Below are 18,923 nucleotides of genomic sequence, written 5' to 3'. Positions count from 1 at the left end.
ACATGGTGGGAGGGAAGGACAGGTCAGCAAATCAAGAATCATCAGCCTTGATGTGCTGGCGGATAGTTAACCACCGGCTCTGGGGGTGGGAGTTGCTGGGGCGGAAGGAGTGTAGGGTTAGCTGGTTTATCAAGTATCTATGTTCTCACCATGTTCTCTATTTCAAGCTTTTTCAATGTGCTGCCTGACATGAAGCTGGGAAGAGATGCAGGCCATCCTGGGGTCTCAGGACTCCCAGCACACCACTGATCCTCACCTGAGTCACTCTGATCTTCCCCATCCATGCGTGTGGAGGTCCGTCATGACACTGGGTTGTCAGTGAGGTCGTGTTCCTGTAAACTTCTACTGTGCCTTGAGCAGTGTGCTGTCAAAAGTCAGCCTGCCTGGGGTCAAATCTGACTTTTTCACCGAGGGCGAGTCAGTCCGTTAAACTTTCATACTGTTAATAGTGCTCGTCGGTAAAATAGTAATAATTTAGAAAAGCTGGCATGTAGGCGTTGAGAAATAAATGAGATAATCTGTGTACAAACACTTTTCCTGCTGACCTCCACCTAAGTAAAGCACTCAGTCAACGTTCTTACATTTATAACAGTAACACACATGTTAATAACTGCCTGTTGTGTAAAATTAGTGCTTATTAGTTTCGGATTGCCGTCTTTGCAGCTTCAGCGGAGACCTCAAATTCAACTATACCAAGATTCCGGGAGCAAATCTGGAGCTCAGTGTGTCCAGAGCCTTCAACGTGTTAGCGACTAATTTGGTCCCTTGCACAAGCTTTCATCTTTATCGTAACTCGAGACTTAGAATTTGTAGTCTGTCCTTAGATCCAGCAGCTACTTGAATATTTTAGTTGGTGTTTCTCTGAATCTTTTCGTCACTTATTTCTGGGCCGTGAGACAAAGGACCACTCAGGGAAGACCTCTTATATGAGAACGGGCTGCCCACGCAGTTTTGTTTTGCGTACTTTCCCAAAAGTACTGTTGTGGGCCACGGTAGCCAGTGATATTTGTGAGTTTAATGTGCTTTGACCAGGCATTCTTGGTTGAATTAGAAAAGTCTGATTTAATTTTAAAGTTGAGTTGAACGCGAATGGCACCAGAATATGTAGTCTGAGGCACCACGAGACTTTGATCTCTTTAACTCTTACCTTTTGGGAAAGCTCATCAAATCTCGTTATTACATCCACGTATCTTGAGGTCAGTATACCATCAAACACACAAATGGAGCAGAACTGAACTGAAAAAAGAGCTTTCCCTTGACTCACTTGAAAAAACATGCATGCATTTCTAGGTACTAATTCATATATAGTGATATGCTACATAAAACAGCATAGTCTATCCCGTGGCTAAAGGTGGTAGAATTTTGTGACCCAGAATCTCTAAATCAAAAGCTAAGTAAAACACCAAGCCATAGCCTTTTTTTGCTTTTTTTTCTGTATGGTAGAAATTTGATTTCTACCCTGTCAACAGTGTGACAGCATTCAGACTCTAGGCTGTTGGGTAACAATTTGAGCAGGTTTGGGTGGGGCCTTACTGTGCGGCTGGCTTGGTCTGAGTGCCTGAGGGACCCAGTGCACTTGAGGGACCGACCTGGCCACCACCTTCCTCTCCTCTGTCCCCAGGAGGCCTGTTTGAGCAAGAAAGGCATGGTTTGCCTCATTTTTTTCTTTTGGACCAGTAATTCTGCAGCCTCTTTAGAGGGCTGCATTCCTCAAAGGAAGCTGGAGTGGAATTTCGTACCTTCACCCTGAGGCCATCCGGTCTGCTGCTAGCAGCTCACAAATCTACCAGTTTCAGCTGAAACAGATCTGTAGCTTTTTTAAGCAAAGGACACCAGAAGAAAATATGTTTCGACCTCATTTCTCCATCCATTCTTCCCGTGTACTAATCTGTACAGATATTTGCCTTGAAAAAAATATTTATTTGATGTTCCATATGCCACCTCCTAAGTATTAGCGTGGTTCCGCCAAACAGCCGGTGTTTGAGTTGGTATTAGAACTCGCTATTCAGGGTCTGTGGTGGATACAAATCAGATTTGGGTCCTGCGTGTGGGTGTGGGTGTGTAACGTGTGTGTGCGCGTGCACAGATGTATGTTTCCACTCTTTGGAGGATTACAAGGCAACCTGAAAAGATGTTAAATGTTGAGTCAGGTCTTCTCTCTGTTGAAAAGAGGTGTATAAAACACACCCCCGATGATGAGCAGCAATTAACAGTGCATTACTTTCTGGAAAAGACTTCAAGCTGGCTGCCCTGCAGGTCAGAGTCAATAAAGACTGAGTTACTAACAATAGCCTTTCTCTCTCCCTGAAGCCTTGGACTTAACCCTAACTTCATCAGACCAGAGAAGAAGAGAATAATGAGAACAATGAGAGTCTTGGAGGTTGACTTGGGCCTAAGGCTCGGAGGCCGAAAAGCTGTCAGAGCGCCTGATGGATTGGCTCTCACGCCTTAGTCCCCAGCGCAAAGCACTGACGCTGCAGCCTCTTCTGAGAGGCTTGATGTGCCACCTGGGGTCAGAACTTATCAGCCTGCGGGGTAATGTTTCAGATGAGGCCAAAGTGCAGTCAATAATTTATACGGAAATTTGTGCTCAGAGTCACAAGGAAGGCAAGTTTTGACTTGAAGTCTTGTGGGTCCAAAAGAGACGTTGGGGTCCACGTCAGAGCTTCCTGCTACCATCAGTGTATTAGTAGCACTTGAGGCAGACTTGGAGAATTGCAGTCAACATGGGATTTTTATTTAGCATGTATCCCCTGCAGCTTAGATTGCAGGAATTCCGGAATCAATAGGTGAATGGGGGCAAGGAACCAGCAGCTGTTTGGAAGGTCTTAAACCCCAAAGTAAATCACCTCTAGGATGTAACCCTAGTGACTTTGGAAACTAATGAAGCGTGCACCGCGGGTGTCGGTTTACAGGCTCTGGAATTGGGGCTGGTGGTACTGAGAACAGGGAGAGTAATGTGAGGTCCCATCAAGGATGGGAAGAGAGGCCCATTATCAGAGAGGCGTTAGGTTTCAGTTGGAGCCCTGGAGACCTTCAGCCGGTTTGCCGGGACATGTCACCCCGAGTTCGCTGAGGGGGCTGTGTATGCGGGAGTGTGTGTAGGCAGCATCTCTGCGTCCACATAGACACATGTGTGTATACACACGGTAGATAGAAATAGACAGCCAAGCTGCCACACTGACCGAGGCTGGTCAATCAATAACCAGCTAAGTTTTGTTCTGCTCCAGCAAAATGATGGCTTGCTCCAGTAAGTGCTAACAAAGGCCCTTTTCCCTGCGCTCTGCGAGCTCCGCGAGCACTATTAGTCACGCTTCATTAGGCTTGTTTACAGAAAAGAGCTGGTCTCCAAGCACGTTATTGAAATACTTGTAACTCTGTGGGGCTGTTTTCTTCCCTGAAAGGTAAGAACTTTGGAATGTGGGGTGGGGGAGGATGGGAAGGCGGCCTCGGATCCTTGTTGGGGAAACCGGTCTGGGCAGCTGATGAGTTTGCCAGTAACCCCCTGCCTGCCCGCCAAGAGAAGAGCCTTCTAATTTCTCTTGTCCAGGTATTGGGGACCTTGGATTTTGCTTTTCAGTCATTGAGACCAATGTCAGCTGTGCATTTTGCTGTTCCTGAAACGTGAGGGTTCCTTACCCCCCAACATCCAGAGAGGAGGGCTCAGAGATTGAGAACTGCATTCCTCAGTGGCTTTTCTCTTGGACGGTGCCTTTTCATTGGTTGAAACTGGTGGTGGGCGGAGTTCCTGTCTTGGCTCAGCAGCTAAGGAACCCATCCAACTAGTACCCATGAGGATGTGGGTTCAATCCCTGGCCTCGCTCAGTGGGTTAGGGATCCGGTGTTGCCGTTGCCGTGAGCTGTGGTGTAGGCCACAGATGCGGCTCGGAGCTTGTGTTGCTGTGGTGTAGGCAAGTGGCTGCAGCTCTGATTCGTCCCCTAGCCTGGGAACCTCCATAGGCTGTGGGTGCGGCCCTAAAGAGTAAAAGAGAAAAAAAAAAGAAGAAGAAGAAGAAATTGGTGGTGGTGGGTATAGAAGTAATAATGGTCCTTAACGTTGGAATTTGTAGCTCCTGAGACTCTAAGAGAATCATTACAATAAGCCCGGTCACCAAGAATATAGAATGATGAGTGTAGGTGCCCGTATCTGAGGATGCTTTACCTAGAAGTCACGAAGGAAGGCTTGCCTGCTGCTGGTTGTTTTGTGGCACTGGGAATTCTTAGTATTTGGGCATCTCCCTGCCTCCTTCGGCTGGTGGACCCAGGTCATAAGAGAGGCAAAGAGGTGAGGAAGACAAAGTCCATTTGCTGAGTGACTATTTTGTGATACTACCCAGGTTAACTGCTTCCATAAATGACACCTTCTTTGATAGTCATATTTTCCCTACTTAATAGATAGGGAAACTGAAGCTCAGAAAAGTGCAGTTCAAGGTGAAACAGCTAAGAAGCAGGCTTTGAGCCCTGTGGGTCTGTCTCCGGAGCCATCTCTTCAGGGGCTTAGGCTGTTCTCTTCAATCCCCAGGCACTCTTATTCTTTCTTCCCTTGTCTGGTCCTTGAAGAAATTCCACTGCAGACTGAGCTTGATTAAACTTAAATTCCTTCCGTTTTTTTTTTTTTTTTTTTTTAAATTAAGTTCCGAGCCTGAGCCATAACTCTGTGGCTTCACTAAGCAGAGGATGCGAACTACCTCCCACGCTGCTTGCTGGGCATGGCCACCCCCAGGTGAGAGGGAGGGTCCCCCCAACGGCAGAAATCTCATCCATCTCATTGCCTTTCATTGTGAGAGTGCAGATTCTCGTTTTCTCTGAGATCTGCATTCCTTGTTTCCTTTCTAGATATGCAAAGATGGTGAATTTTAGGTGACACATAAAATTACACCCCTTTGGGACATTCCCTTGTGCTGCAGCAGGTTAAGCATCCCAAATGGCTGCAGCTAGGACACAGGTCGCAGCGGTGGCACAGGTTCCATCCCTGGTCCGGGAATTTCCACATGCTACGGGTGCGGCCAGGAAAAGAAAAAAAACCCCACAAAATTCATGCCCTACACATGCAGAGCCTTCTATTGACACACACAAACACATGCGCACACACGGTTGAGAGGCAGTTCCTCTTTTTCAGCTGCTGTTGTAAATTGCTATTTTAAATTTCAGCAAGTGGAATAATAGCAGAGTGATCATTTCCAGTAAATGCTGTTGGCCTTTGTAAAGAATGGCTTGTTCAGAGGTTTTATGATTTACAGGGACACAGCTGGTGGCCAGCAGAGCTGTAGGAATGTGTGCTCTCCTGGGCCCGGTAGAGCTGCAGATGAAAGGGGCCCAGAGCTGGCACAAAAGCAAATAAGCGCTCTGGCTTTAAATAAAGCATCATAATTTATATGAAGCCTGGCTCTTCAGTCCCAGGGAGATACATGCATCAGTAGCAGCTTTTTGATGTGAGTATAATTGTCAATTGCTTCCCACTGTCTCCTTGTAGCTCAAGGACTGAGGATGGTAGGAAATGACTTTAAAAACGCAGTCCTGAAATCTAGAGTTGTGTTACGCAGATTCTGACAAGCTGTGCACTAGCATCTCAATCTAAACAGCTCATCTCCCACCTGGATGGCTCTCCAAGAGGTTCGTGAGGAAGACAGATGAGGAGAGGTGTTGAGTGAACTGATACCTTCATCTTCTCTTTCGCAAGTCTACCCCCTCCCCCAAGTCTGTGAGGGTTTTCAGTCTTAGATTTTATTTCCTTTGTATCTCTCAGTTTCATTCATCTTACAGTTACTTTGCCTCCGCTGCTTCCACCAGAGGGGGAGCAGTGGGCAAGAAACAGACTTCTGCCTCACTTGGAATGGGTGGGGTGTGGGAGGGGGGTCGGGGTGGGAGACGGGTATCTGCTAAATGACTTGACACATTCATGGCTTCCTGTGCCTTTTTCCCCCTTTGCCCCCCAGGGTACTTGCTTTTAGGGGCAGTGGTATAGGGGGGACTTTGTGCCTTCAGGATATTTTTGGTCTGGTTTTACTATTCTCTGGTTTTCAAGTTGAAGAAACAGCATTGTGGAGATATCCTGGCTGTAGACGTGGTTAGCTGAAAAGATCCTGTAGTTAACATTAAGTGCAGGAAACGACTGGACCTGATGATTTGAAAGGCCTGCATTCTTTCAGTTGCTTATCTTCAGTGGCATGCGAGGCTAAAAGTGGGAGCGTGTAGAGGTGGTTTTCCTCTCCTACTGGGGGATCTTGGCTGTCTCTTGGCTGCCAGGGGCCCCTGGTACAGAGCTGTCTTCTAGAATAACACTCTTAAAGGAACGTTGTATCAGGAGGTAAGAAAGCAACAACCGTGTCATTATCATGGCGTTTGACAGGCTAACTTCAGTAAATGCTTATCAAATAACTTTCTCAAACTTTTGAATGCTTGTATTTAAAGGGAGGGGAAAAAAATGATCTCCTAACGAGCTAATAATTAAAGCTTGTCAGACTGGACTGGGGGAGGCGAGTCCATTCTGTTACTGTTGGCATTGAATCCTCGTCTTCCCAGGGAGAAAAGAAAAGGGGGCCAGGGGATGAGAAATCATTCTGCTACTCTAGTGAGGAAATGGTGCCACAAAAAAAAAAAAAAAAAAGAGAGAGAGAGAGAGAGAGGGCCTGAGGAACCTGCTGGCCCTGGAAACCATTCATCTAAGTGCATCTGATTTCATGTACACTAATGCGTGCCTGTGAAGGAGCAGGAGAAAATACGAATTTAGAACTTTGCCCCAGAAACCAGAATGGTGCCGTTGCCTATCTCCGTGTTATCAAGCCTCAAGGCACACCTTCCTGAAACATTCCATCAAAGACAAGAAATGAAACCTCTTTGTACAAATGTGTACCTACGAACATGTACTCTGCACATGTTCCTGTTCAGTTAATGCATTTAAATTGCTCCAAATGTCTGTTTCTGAGACTGTGTTTTCTGTTGCGTCTCTTCTGTCTTCCTCCCTTTCTGCCTCCTCCCCTCCTTCATCCATTAACTTTTACCTGTTAGGTTTGGGCCGAGTCTTAATGGATCACAATCTGAAAAGCATCCTCTTGGGTGCACAGAGGTGGCTTTTGACGCAACCTGGCTAAGTGTCCGTGCCCTTGTTGAGGCAGGTTCAGGAGACTCGTTCTCTCCCTCCATCCCCCCAATAACAGTATCACTTTAAACTTGTCCTGCTGTCTGTCCCCAGATGGGGACTCTGCACAGAAGTGAGTGGAGACACTGCCTAAGCAATATGGCTACATGCTGTGGTGTGAATGGGCTGCTGTATTTTATTGAAATATATTTATATAAATATATATATTCCCCCCAACCTCCCCAAAAAAACCTAGCCTAACTTAAAAGCAATTTGTTTTATGTTACTGATCATGTTTAAAATTACTTCCTAAAGATCTCCATGTGATTTTTTTTTCCATTATACTATTTGTACCCCAAAATGTCTATAATGATACCCGTGAACTATGAACCTTGCTAAAATATCAGTACTGATTATTTAAAAGAAGTAAAGCCTCTTTTTCGTTAGTGTTATTTGAGTTCTAGTGACCTTTTTTTATTTTTATTTTTTAAGTTGTATCTTGGGCTATCACACTTTTCATGGATGCTGAGCCTTGTGTCAGATCCTTGGTCAGTGACAGTACTGTCCCCATCCACGTGTGTGGTGCAGGCTCCCCTGCCCGTGTGTGGGGCAGCATGTCTGTGTTCCTGGAGGTGCCTTATACAAGCCTTATTCCTGTTCCCTCTTTTTCCCCGCAAGACGTCTTCACAGGCCATTGTATTTTCTAGAAGCGGGGCAGGATAATGTTACTAGGGAAGCGAGAAAAGAAAAGCAGCGAGAGCTTCTTTGCGCTGCCCAGTCAACTGGATATCGACCACCTGTCTTCACGGGAAAGAAATAGATGGCAGTGAATAAGCGAGAGTCTAGTTTTCCAAGAAGCTCAATGATTTTCCCAAATCAATACAGCTCATCAGGCCTCAGAACAAAGGCTGAGGGGGAGGTGACAGTGATGGAAGTAGCTCTGTGTTCTTTTGTGTATTAAACCATAAGGCCCATGGGGAAACAAGCTTTCTTTAGCCAGGTTTTTAACCACTCCCCCCTGCCTCCTTTTGGGGCTTATTCAGGATATTTAGGAGGGAAAATCCTTTCAGGCCTTTTTTTAAAAAAAAGATTTCCATAGATTGTATTTTGGAGATGTTCTTTTGAAAGAGATAAGCACAGTCAAGTAAGAAAGAGTACCGTCTTTTGCCCTGTAGATTAGAACAGCATTCTCCCATTGCTTTTGGGTATTGGTTTAGCATATTTATTTATTTGGGTTAAGACCTTTTTTTTTGTCATTTATGGACAGGCTGGAGATGAACCGAAGAGTCATGTCTCAGTGTCCAGATTATCCCCCAGCAAACTATCCTCCCATAAACGAACCCTGTTCCTAAAAGTCCTAAAAAGAACACCAGATCCTACCCGGAATGCTGAACTGTCATCAGAGAGATTATAATTAACGTAGATAGAGTGGTGCCAACAGTTTCCAGCCGCTGACAGAGAACCTCTCTCCAAACCAGCAATTTTTAGCCCTTCAGTCCTTTAATCTGTAAGCTCCCTGTGCTTCCCTAAAGCAGTGCATTAACACCAGCGTGGTGTGTCTCTGGGGTTTATGACTGGGGTGGCGGCACACTAGGGCCGAGAGTGTTTCATTACACTCCCCTTGTTAGTGCCGCCCTATCTCCCAACTCCACTGCCTACACTATTTGTTCAGATAAAGCCCAGTGTTCAGGGTGACTAATCGCAGCCCTGTGTTCCAGATGGTTTGATTACAGGATGTGGTTGAAGTGACTCTTCAAACATCCAGCCCAGCAGTAGAGCGCCTTTAAAAAAAAAAAAAGAAAGAAAGAAAGAAAGAAAGAAAGCAAGCAAAAAGAAACAAAAAACCCACTGCATCTTCTGGTCAAGTGACAACACTTTTCTGGTCTTGGTGTTCCGGGTAGCCTCAGCAGAGGTAATAAGAGAGTCCTTCTGCTTTTCGGCTGTCAGGAACTTCATTGGCAACCCAGGTGTGAATTTAAAATCCACCCCCCGCCCAGGACTAATAGCAAACTCGGTTTTGTCCTTTGAACAAAGACCTGTCTCAAGGTTAGAAGTCAGAAAAATGAACAAGTGTTCTTATACAGGACTCCGCTTTTTTAAAAGTACCAGCACTGGAAACAACCAAACCACAGCAAGAGAATATAGGAGGGAGTTCAGAACAGAGGAATGGTGATAAATCATACCTGGTACAATAGTCATGTTGTATAAAAAATACAGAGTAATACGATCTCCTAAATATATGAACTTCATCCTGTACTCGTGAAACGGCATATGGTGGCATTTTTATTGTCCCTAATATTTCTGTGAGAAAAAAAAATATAAAAGGCAAATGTGTAAACTTAAGAAAAAAAGACAAAAGGCATCGTGGCATAAATGGGTTCCATCTCGGTGTTATTAGAGGGAGGTTTCTGTTTTCCGCATGAGCGCTCACCAAGTCCGTCCAGATGTGGCAGTCTGAATAAAAGTGCAAAAGAGAAAAAAAACCCTCTGTCTGATTCCAAACTCGGCATTTGCAATGCTTGGCAAAGACTTCTGTCCCAGGGATGAGGCACTTTAAAGACTCTGAAAGAAGTCTTTAAACTGTAATATAAACAGAGTTATGCTGATCCACTGGGAAATCAGGCATGTGCCCAGTTCTTGAGGAAACATCTTCACAAATACCAGAAACAGTAATTCATAAACCATATTTATAACATCTTTGGAGCGAAATCTCTCCGTGGAGAATTTCTGTCGTCTGTAAGCTAGTGGGAGATGATGCTTACTGAAAAAGTAGGGTAATAGTGAATAGAAGGCAATGAGGAGGATGCAAGTTTTGATTCTCTTCTGGCACCATCTAGTAGCTCCTGGGTGTTGAGTGAACTCCCATGGGTGCTGGGCGCCGTGCTCACAGGTGCTGTGGGTGCAGACACTGCTCCTGTTTTCAAGCAGTGTCATCTCAATGGAAGAGACCAGCCTCTTGTGTGTGTGTGAGTGGAGTAAGGTGTTAAAGGGACCATGTGCTTTTAAGACAGTCTCAGCAGTGGTCAAACAGTAAGTGTGTATTTGCTGCTCACCTAATAGACTGAATTCGGTCTTCTGGTTAGATGGGGTTCTCCTCGTTATGGGGTCCCAGGTGAAGGCGACTCTGCCATCTTCTTGTGGGCTTTAGATCACAGACGTCTCCATCCCAACCAGCCAGAAAGAGGAAGAGATTAGAAGAATAGGCACCTGTCGGTTCACTGGCCTTTCCCAGAACTGAGGGACACAGCCATGTGTGACAGGGAGGGAAGCGGAGAAAACGTCTAGCTGTGGACTCAGAGGGAAACCATGAACTCTGGGGCACAGCCCTTGGGGAGAAGATGTGTGGAGAACAGGGGGAACCCGGGAGGGAATGGCCATTTTTTGGTGGTGTGCATGCTGCGTGTATCTGGAAAGGAGTCATGGAAGACATAATGTGAGACTTGGGCTTTGTTTGATCCCCATTCATGAGGGGTCTTTAACTGCCTTGGGGACTTGGATGCGGCTGTCTTGAAGGGTTTTTTGGTTTGTTTATTTTCCAGGAGAATTAAAAGTGTGATCTCAAGAATCACTTTGCTGTATGGCCAAAATTAACACAACATTGTAAATAAACTGTACTTCAAGCAAAGAAAAAAAATAAAAAGAGTGCTGGTGGAAACTTGTTTATGCTGGAGGGCACAAAGGAGGGCACCTGGAGGTGACATGGTTGTTGTCCTTGATTGGGGGAAAGGCTGTTACACGAACTATCTGCAGGGTATCAGAAGGCACAGCCAGGACCTAGGTATTCAGCCAGATTTTCGTTCAGAACCTGGAACAACCTTTTAAGCAGATGACTGGCAAATAACAAGGGCAGTCCTGGGTACTGGTGAGAGCCCCCCATAGCCCCATCAGGAGGAAGCAGAAGGGTGTGTGGACCTTGCAGCAATGCCTTGACTCTGTTTAATAGCTCTTAGATCTTTGTACCCATGGTAGTCCTCTCAGCCTTTGGTCCCTTGTGACCTACGGGTTTCTACTCTTAATTATTAACTTTCCTTTCTCTCTTAACTAGCTCAGATTCCTAAAGCAAGTCTATGTTTAGTTACCTCTGCTTCAGTTGCCCCTCATTGGAAAAGTCAGATGGGACCAGGATTAGGTTTACTGGTGTAGGTGCCTAGTCGCCTAAGCCTCTCTGAGCAGGGGTGATGGGCAGGGAAGGTACTGTGAAAGCCTCTGGGTCTCGTTTCGTGAGATGGACGAAAGGACCTATGCCCTGGTATGGGTAATATGGGCAAACTGTACTTCCACTTCTGGAATACAGGGTATGCCTGTCTTCTATTACAAGTTTGCAGACTCTTAAAAAGTATAGAGTTTGGGTGGAGTTACAGGCAAAACGTGGTGGATTCTGTAGCACCAAATAGGTTCCTTGAGTTGCATACCCTGTAGATGCATAGTAAATGCTTAACAGGCCTGACCACCTCTTTGGGAACACCTAACTGCTAAGTATTGACAAGAGGAAATAAGAGTTAGCAAGCTGTGAATGTGGATTAAGTGTCCTGAAGGTATTATGCTTTGTGGGGGTGGCAACTTAGATTATGTATCAGTTTCTAAGACATAGCTTTAATACAAAGAAGAAAACTGTATAGTGAGCACACAAATCATTCACTGCTCTCTTCGGGTGTATTCTTACTTTATTGGTATTAATCTTCAGATATTTTTCAAATATAAAATGTGACAGGGCAGGCATGATTAGCATTTTGAGAAAGACTATGCCCAGTCTGTAGGTGGAAAGGGAAGATAATAAATCTGGTAGGATACTTGAGAAGATAAAGACGAAAAGAACTTGTTATAGAATGTCCCCAGTACTTTGCTCATTGGCCAGATGTTTGAAAGAATTAATGTGAAGAAAAAGTAAATAAAAGTAAAAGAATAGGTAAATCTTTTTTTTTTTTTTTTGCCATTTCTTGGGCCGCTCCCATGGCATATGGAGGTTCCCAGGCTAGGGGCTGAATCAGAGCTGTAGCCGCTGGCCTGCACTAGAGCCACAGCAACGCAGGATCCGAGTCGCATCTGCAACCTACACCACAGCTCACAGCAATGCTGGATCCCTAACCCACTGAGCAAGGCCAGGGATCGAACCCACAACCTCATGGTTTCTAGTCGGATTCGTTAACCACTGAGCCACTACGGGAACTCCGAAATAGGTAAATCTTTTTGGAATAAACGTAATTTATTTTTAGTTTATATATGATAAGCGAGAAAAATAACTATGCCTAGACTTACGAACTTCAAATTTAGACTTTTAAAGGACTAACTTTAGTGTTGGGCATTAATGCCTTTAAAAAAGCATGGTGTGCTTTATATCGCCATGCATCAGAAAGTGTTCATGATGTTGAGGCTGCCGCAAAATCAGCCGATTATATCTTATAGAGCTAACTGCTACCTTTGTACTTGGCCCCACACAATAGGATGTTGTCTCAACATAGACTTCCTAATGGAGAAACAATACACTTTGTAGTTTATATGAGAAGCATTCCTTAAGCGTCATTCCAACACAGCAGATTTGGCCTGGCCATGTAAACATGTGCATGCGTATATTCACATGTGAATTCTAGGCAGATAACATTTGGTGACATTGTGATGTGGATTATGCATATACAGAAAAATAGACCAAGCACACACATTTAATCAGAGAAACTATTCAAAATCTTCCTGGGAGTGGAGTTGGGTTTTTTTGTTTGTTTTTGTTAATATGAAGGGATACTAGGAAAATTATAAGTTGAAAATGGCTTTTTTTTTTTTTAAGGATTTTATTCCCACCAAGTGCTAATAACAATGATGGTGATTATAATAATATCACTTGTACTTAGATTAGAGGTATGCTCTTGTGGCTTCTAGAAATCCTATCCTGCGATGGTGAATAGCTCTGCAGCGTGGAAGTTACAACTTATGTTTTGCCTATGTGACCTGACAGTTTCACGTGGTAAACCCCACATAACGAATGATTAAATGCGTGTGGGGGTCCTGCCCTTCTCGCCAGCCCCCACGTTTCCCTTTGTCCTATTCCAAGACCTGGAATTCGATGCTGAGGGTTTGTGGGCGGGCTGGTGTGCAACGTGGAACTGCGCAGCGTGGCTCATGGTGGGAAACCCAGCACAGTCACACGGACAGTAGCTTTTCATCACAAAGACCAGCGGACGTTGATTTACCGAGCCGGGCAGCCCTCTGTCCCCAAGAGAACCCCTGCTTGGGAAACACGCCCCCACCTCTCGGCCGGCCGGCCACTGCAGCCGCCGCCTCTTCCCCTAGCGATGCTCCTTTATCCCCCGCGGCTGCCTGCTGCTCCGGGTGGCCGCCCTCAGCCCAGCCAATCAGGCGCCGGCGTTCCCAGCAGGCGCCGGCCAATCGGAGGGCAACGTTTGCTGGAAACGCGAAACCCTTAGGGGAAAAGCAATAACAAAAGCCTTTCACTGCAGACAAATGTTAAGTGTCTGTGCAGACTTTTCCTGTTTTTAATTTTATTACTGTAAGAATGGAGGGTTTGTTGTTTCTTTCATGTTTCCTTTCAAGCAGTTTTAATTATACATTTGTGCTACATCAGGGACTCTGGAATGCTGTGATTCAGCCTATTGCATCTAAAACTAAAATGCAGTAACCTTCTGGCAATACAGATATATTCCAGCACTGTAAATATAGCTGACATGCTAAAGAATTTTAAGCAGCTGCAAAGGTCTTTGACACCACACACAGTGCCCCAGAGAGCAGATGATGAGAAAACCAGCTCCATCTTCCCCTTCGCCTTGTCTCCTACCCCCTCCCTTTTCCTGAAGGGATGTGCTCATAAAGAATCCTTTCCTCCAATTGTTCTGTCTTGTGCACATTTTGACCAAATGCCTAATTACAATTGATTCTCATCTCAATATGAATTTTTATACTCCATGGCTTGAATTTTTTTTCCCTGAAAGAATTAGAATGGAATCAACTGTGACTTGAGGAAATGCTTACTTTGCTTCCTGCTAACTGCCCCCCCACCCCCCCACCCCACCCCACCCCGCTCCGCCCCGCCCCTCCCCTCCCCCATTGATGCAGTGAGTAGATTCGGCTGTCACCTAAGTCATAATAACGCAGACCATATGGGAAACAATTTTCAAGTCTCTTTTGGGGGACTTTTGAAAGAAATGTTTTCTTTTCCACTACTTCCCAACTATTCAACTGTTTTTACCTGCCGTTAAAAAACGTTCCCAAGGAAATGAATCTTACCTTGTGAATATCCTTTAACATAAAGGAATTCAGTACAGGTTTTCTGCAGAATTCAAAATGGCAGTGAGCTAGTGGGTAAATCAGCTAGGAATAGACTTTGAGTATTGTCCCTTGGTGTTTCCAAGAAAGAAGCGGGGGAGGGGCATGTTAGAGAAACAAAGGGAGACTTAAATACTTTATTTCATTACCCTAAATATGTATGTCTCAAAATCTAGGTGTTTTAACGTATGCTTTAAAAGAGTGAGTTTAAAAAAAAAATGTGGCACTTGTCCTCTAGAGAAATAAAGAGGATGTTATATTTTGTTTCCCTGTGACATTTGGTATACTAAGTGCACTTAAGTTTGGTAATTCACAGATGCAGTGCTAAATTAAATTGTCTGTCTGCAAAGCAGTTGGGAAAAGCAGAATGGCTTGCAGGAAACAAGTGTGTTGGTTTTGAGATTTTTTTTTTTTTTTCTAATCCTCTGTGGCAAATGCTTACTAGAGTTGATTCTAAAGATAACCCCAAGAGTAAACCTATTGTGCACATTTATTTTCTTAAGAGGGCTATTTTAGGAGTCCTTAATATGAAACAAGACCAAACAGTGAAACAGATACCATACCAAGGCTGATTCTTGTCTCACAAAGCCAGAGAGGGGAGGATTAGAAACAAGAAATCACAGCTGATTGTCTGCTAGCTGAACTCCAACCTCCAGCTTTCCTCCCTCTAGACCTATTTTTGTGCATGCACATCATTTTATTTCTAAATAAAAATCACCATTATTTTATATTGTTGAGTTGGAAACAAAACCGATTCCTTTCCGTCACCTTCTGGTTTAAGCACTGGTAACTGGCGCTTAGTTTTTGTTGGCTGCTTGCCAAACGAAAGCAATTATGTGTAATAATAGAAAAATTAAGAGGTGAGTGTTGCTGTTTTACAGCAGGACATGGCAAAAACCATTTCCTTCTGTCAGCAGTATCTTGATTACACTCTCACACATCCTTACCCTTTTGTACCACACGCGTATGCTCGTGAACGCGCGCGCGCGCACGATTTCCTGTGGGTTTTTGCTTGAGGTCACTGAAACCAGAAAGAGGAAGAATGCAAACCACAGCTTTTGAAAGCAAATGAGAACAGAGCTTTGCTGGTAAGAAGGATAGTAATAATAAATGAACTGGAAATAGGGCGAGTGGTGCTAACCTTGGTCCTTCTTCATTCTCCGCTCCTGCAGGTGTCCTAGTGGTCAATGTCACGTGGAGGAACAAAACTTACGTAGGGACCTTATTGGACTGCACCAAGCACGACTGGGCCCCTCCCAGGTAGGCATGGGGGCCTTTGATTCCCCTCCCCTGTTCCCTTTCTTCTTCTTCCCTCTCCCTCCCCCATCCTCTCTTTGCAAGGAAATGATCGAGAGAGATTAATAATACATAAAAGTCTGTCTGTAATTGAAAGCAGGCAAAAAAGCAATGAACAGTTCAGGATTGAACACAGTAAAATGCAGGTGCTGGGTTTCTTTTCTGTAGGGGGATCTCTACTTCCAGCCCCTGCTCTTTCTCCTTTGTGTTCTTTTTCTCAACATGAGAATTTGAACTGGATATGAAGCTTAGCTACTCAAGCTGGTTTTCTTTGGTTTTCTGAGGAAGAACATAAGACATTGGTAGTCTGTGCTTTTGCAGGTGTTGAAACTGTCATTGGATGAATAGGGTGTGTTTTCCTTACCGGGGCCCAGTGCTCAAGCTGCCTGGGTGTCAACTGCTCTTCACTGTGTTGTGTGCCTTGTGATTTCACCAGACTCCTTTGGGGGATGCTTTTTATTTTTTTATTTTTTGCTTTTTAGGGCTGAACATGTGGCATATGGAAGTTCCCAGGCGAGGGGGTCAAATCAGAGCTGCAGCTGCCAGCCACAGCAACAGTGGGGATCCAAGCCATGTCTGCACCCAACACCACAGCTCATGACAATGCCAGATCCTTAACCAAATGATCGAGGCCAGGGATCGAACCTGCATCCTCATGGATCCTAGTTGGATTTGTTACCACCGAGCCACAGTGGGAATTCCAGGGATGCTCGTTTTGACATCTGTTCCTTTCTTCCCTAGGTTCTGTGAGTCACCGACCAGCGATCTGGAAATGAGAGGGGGCCGGGGTCGAGGGAAGAGAGCAAGGTCTGCCGCAGTCGCCCCAGGCTCGGAGGCCAGCTTCACAGAGTCCAGAGGCCTGCAGAACAAGAACAGAGGCGGGGCCAACGGGAAAGGGAGGCGGGGCAGCCTCAACGCCAGCGGGCGAAGGACACCCCCGAATTGTGCTGCCGAGGACATCAAAGCCAGCCCCTCCTCCACCAACAAAAGGAAAAACAAGCCTCCGTTGGAGCTGGACTTGAACTCCAGCTCCGAGGACAATAAGCCTGGGAAGCGGGTCCGTACAAACTCACGAAGCACTCCCACCACCCCTCAAGGGAAACCAGAGACTACTTTTTTGGACCAGGGCTGCTCTTCTCCAGTGTTAATTGACTGTCCCCACCCAAACTGTAACAAAAAGTACAAGCACATCAATGGCCTGCGGTACCACCAGGCTCACGCTCACTTAGACCCGGAGAACAAGCTGGAGTTCGAACCGGACAGCGAGGACAAGATCTCAGACTGCGAGGAGGCCTTGAGCCACGTGGCGCTGGAATGCAGCGAGCCAAGCACAAGCCTAACGACCTATGAGCAGGTGAAGACGCCAGCATCGCCTGGCTCGGGGAACCCCCCCGGAACCCCCAAGGGAAAGAGAGAGCTGCTGAGCAACGGCCCGGGTGCCGTTATCGGATCGAAGGCCGGGAAGAATTCTGGCAAAAAGAAGGGCCTTAACAATGACCTGAGCAACCTTCCGGTCATCTCCAACATGACGGCCACCTTGGACAGCTGCTCAGCAGCCGACGGCAGTTTGGCTGCCGAAATGCCCAAACTGGAAGCGGAAGGGTTAATTGACAAGAAAAACCTGGGAGAGAAAGAAAAGGGCAAGAAAGCCAGCAATTGCAAAATGGACAAAAACCTCTCGAAACTTAAAACCGCCCGACCCATCGCCCCCGCCCCGGCCCCCACCCCGCCACAGCTGATCGCCATACCCACAGCAGCCTTTCCGAGTACCACCACGGGGACCATACCCGGACTGCCCTCCCTCACGACCACGGTTGTTCAGGCCACACCAAAGAGTCCTCCGTTAAAACCCATTCAGCCAAAGCCCACGATTATGGGGGAGCCCGTCACCGTGAACCCAGCTCTCGTGTCGCTCAAAGACAAAAAGAAAAAGGAGAAGCGAAAGCTGAAGGACAAAGAAGGGAAGGAGACGGGCAGCCCGAAAATGGATGCTAAGCTGGGCAAACTAGAGGACGCCAAGGGGGCTGGGAAAGATTTATCCGGGCATTTTTTAAAGGACCATCTCAGCAAGAATGAGGGGCTGGCGAACGGACTCTCCGAATCTCAAGAGAGTCGGATGGCGAGCATCAAAGCCGAGGCGGATAAGGTTTACACGTTCACCGACAATGCTCCCAGCCCTTCCATTGGGAGTGCCTCGAGGATGGAGTGTAGCACTTTGGTGAACGGGCAGGCGCCCATGGCCCCGCTGCACGTGCTGACCCAGAACGGGGCCGAGAGCTCCGCTGCCAAGACCAGCAGCCCCGCCTACTCGGACATATCGGATGCCGCCGATGACGGTGGTTCTGACAGCAGGTCCGAGGGCATGAGGTCAAAGGCCAGTTCCCCATCAGATATCCTTTCTAGTAAGGACGGTGGTGTAAAAGGGCATTCTTCAACGACAGCACAATCATCTCAAATGAAAGAGTCCCATTCTCCCTATTACCATGGCTACGATCCTTATTATTCTCCAAGTTACATGCACCCTGGGCAGGTTGGCGCTCCTGTGGCTGGGAACGGCGGGGGCACACAGGGAATGAAGATCAAGAAGGAGTCTGAGGAAGATGCCGAAAAGAAAGACAAGGCAGAGCAGCTTGACGCCAAGAAAGTGGACCATAATTCTGCATCTTTACAGCCTCAGCATCAGTCTGTGATCACACAGAGACACCCGGCCCTGGCGCAGTCACTGTACTATGGCCAGTACGCCTATGGGCTCTATATGGACCAGAAGTCCCTGATGGCCACCAGCCCTGCCTATAGACAGCAGTATGAGAAGTACTATGAGGACCAGAGGCTGGCAGAGCAGAAAATGGCCCAAACTGGGAGAGGAGACTGCGAAAGGAAAAACGAGCTCCCCTTGAAAGAGCTGGGCAAGGAGGACAGTAAACAGAAAAACATGCCATCGGCCACTATCTCAAAAGCTCCCTCTACTCCGGAGCCTAACAAAACCCATTCTAAACTAGGGCCGTCAGTGCCTAATAAAACTGAGGAGACAGGTAAATCACAGCTTCTCTCCAATCACCAGCAGCAGCTTCAGGCCGACAGCTTCAAAGCTAAGCAGATGGAAAACCACCAGCTTATTAAGGAGGCTGTAGAAATGAAATCTGTCATGGACTCTATGAAGCAGACAGGTGTAGACCCAACCTCGAGATTTAAACAAGTAAGATTGTGGAGCGTGGCCCCCGCAGGGAGAGAGCAGTGTGAGACTGGTTCAGGGCTGGGCTGGATCTGGTTAGATTTC

General features: G+C 46.3%; 1 protein-coding gene across 5 annotated transcripts in view; it reads left to right on the top strand.

The window, feature by feature from the left end:
* The window catches only part of ZNF608 (zinc finger protein 608), a 113,838-nt gene that overhangs the window by 85,756 nt on the left and 9,159 nt on the right, over window positions 1-18,923 (top strand). For all 5 annotated transcript variants that reach the window (XM_047778524.1, XM_047778522.1, XM_047778520.1 and 2 more), the window contains 2 exons: window positions 15,523-15,610; window positions 16,388-18,842. In XM_047778524.1, the coding sequence (XP_047634480.1) occupies window positions 15,523-15,610; window positions 16,388-18,842 (2,543 nt within the window). The remainder of the gene's footprint in view (window positions 1-15,522; window positions 15,611-16,387; window positions 18,843-18,923) is intronic.

This window comes from Phacochoerus africanus, chromosome 4, assembly GCF_016906955.1.
Source record: "Phacochoerus africanus isolate WHEZ1 chromosome 4, ROS_Pafr_v1, whole genome shotgun sequence".
Taxonomy (NCBI): Eukaryota; Metazoa; Chordata; class Mammalia; order Artiodactyla; family Suidae; genus Phacochoerus; species Phacochoerus africanus.
The sequence above is the reverse complement of the archived record's forward strand: the minus strand, read 5'-3'. Positions and strand labels throughout refer to the sequence as shown.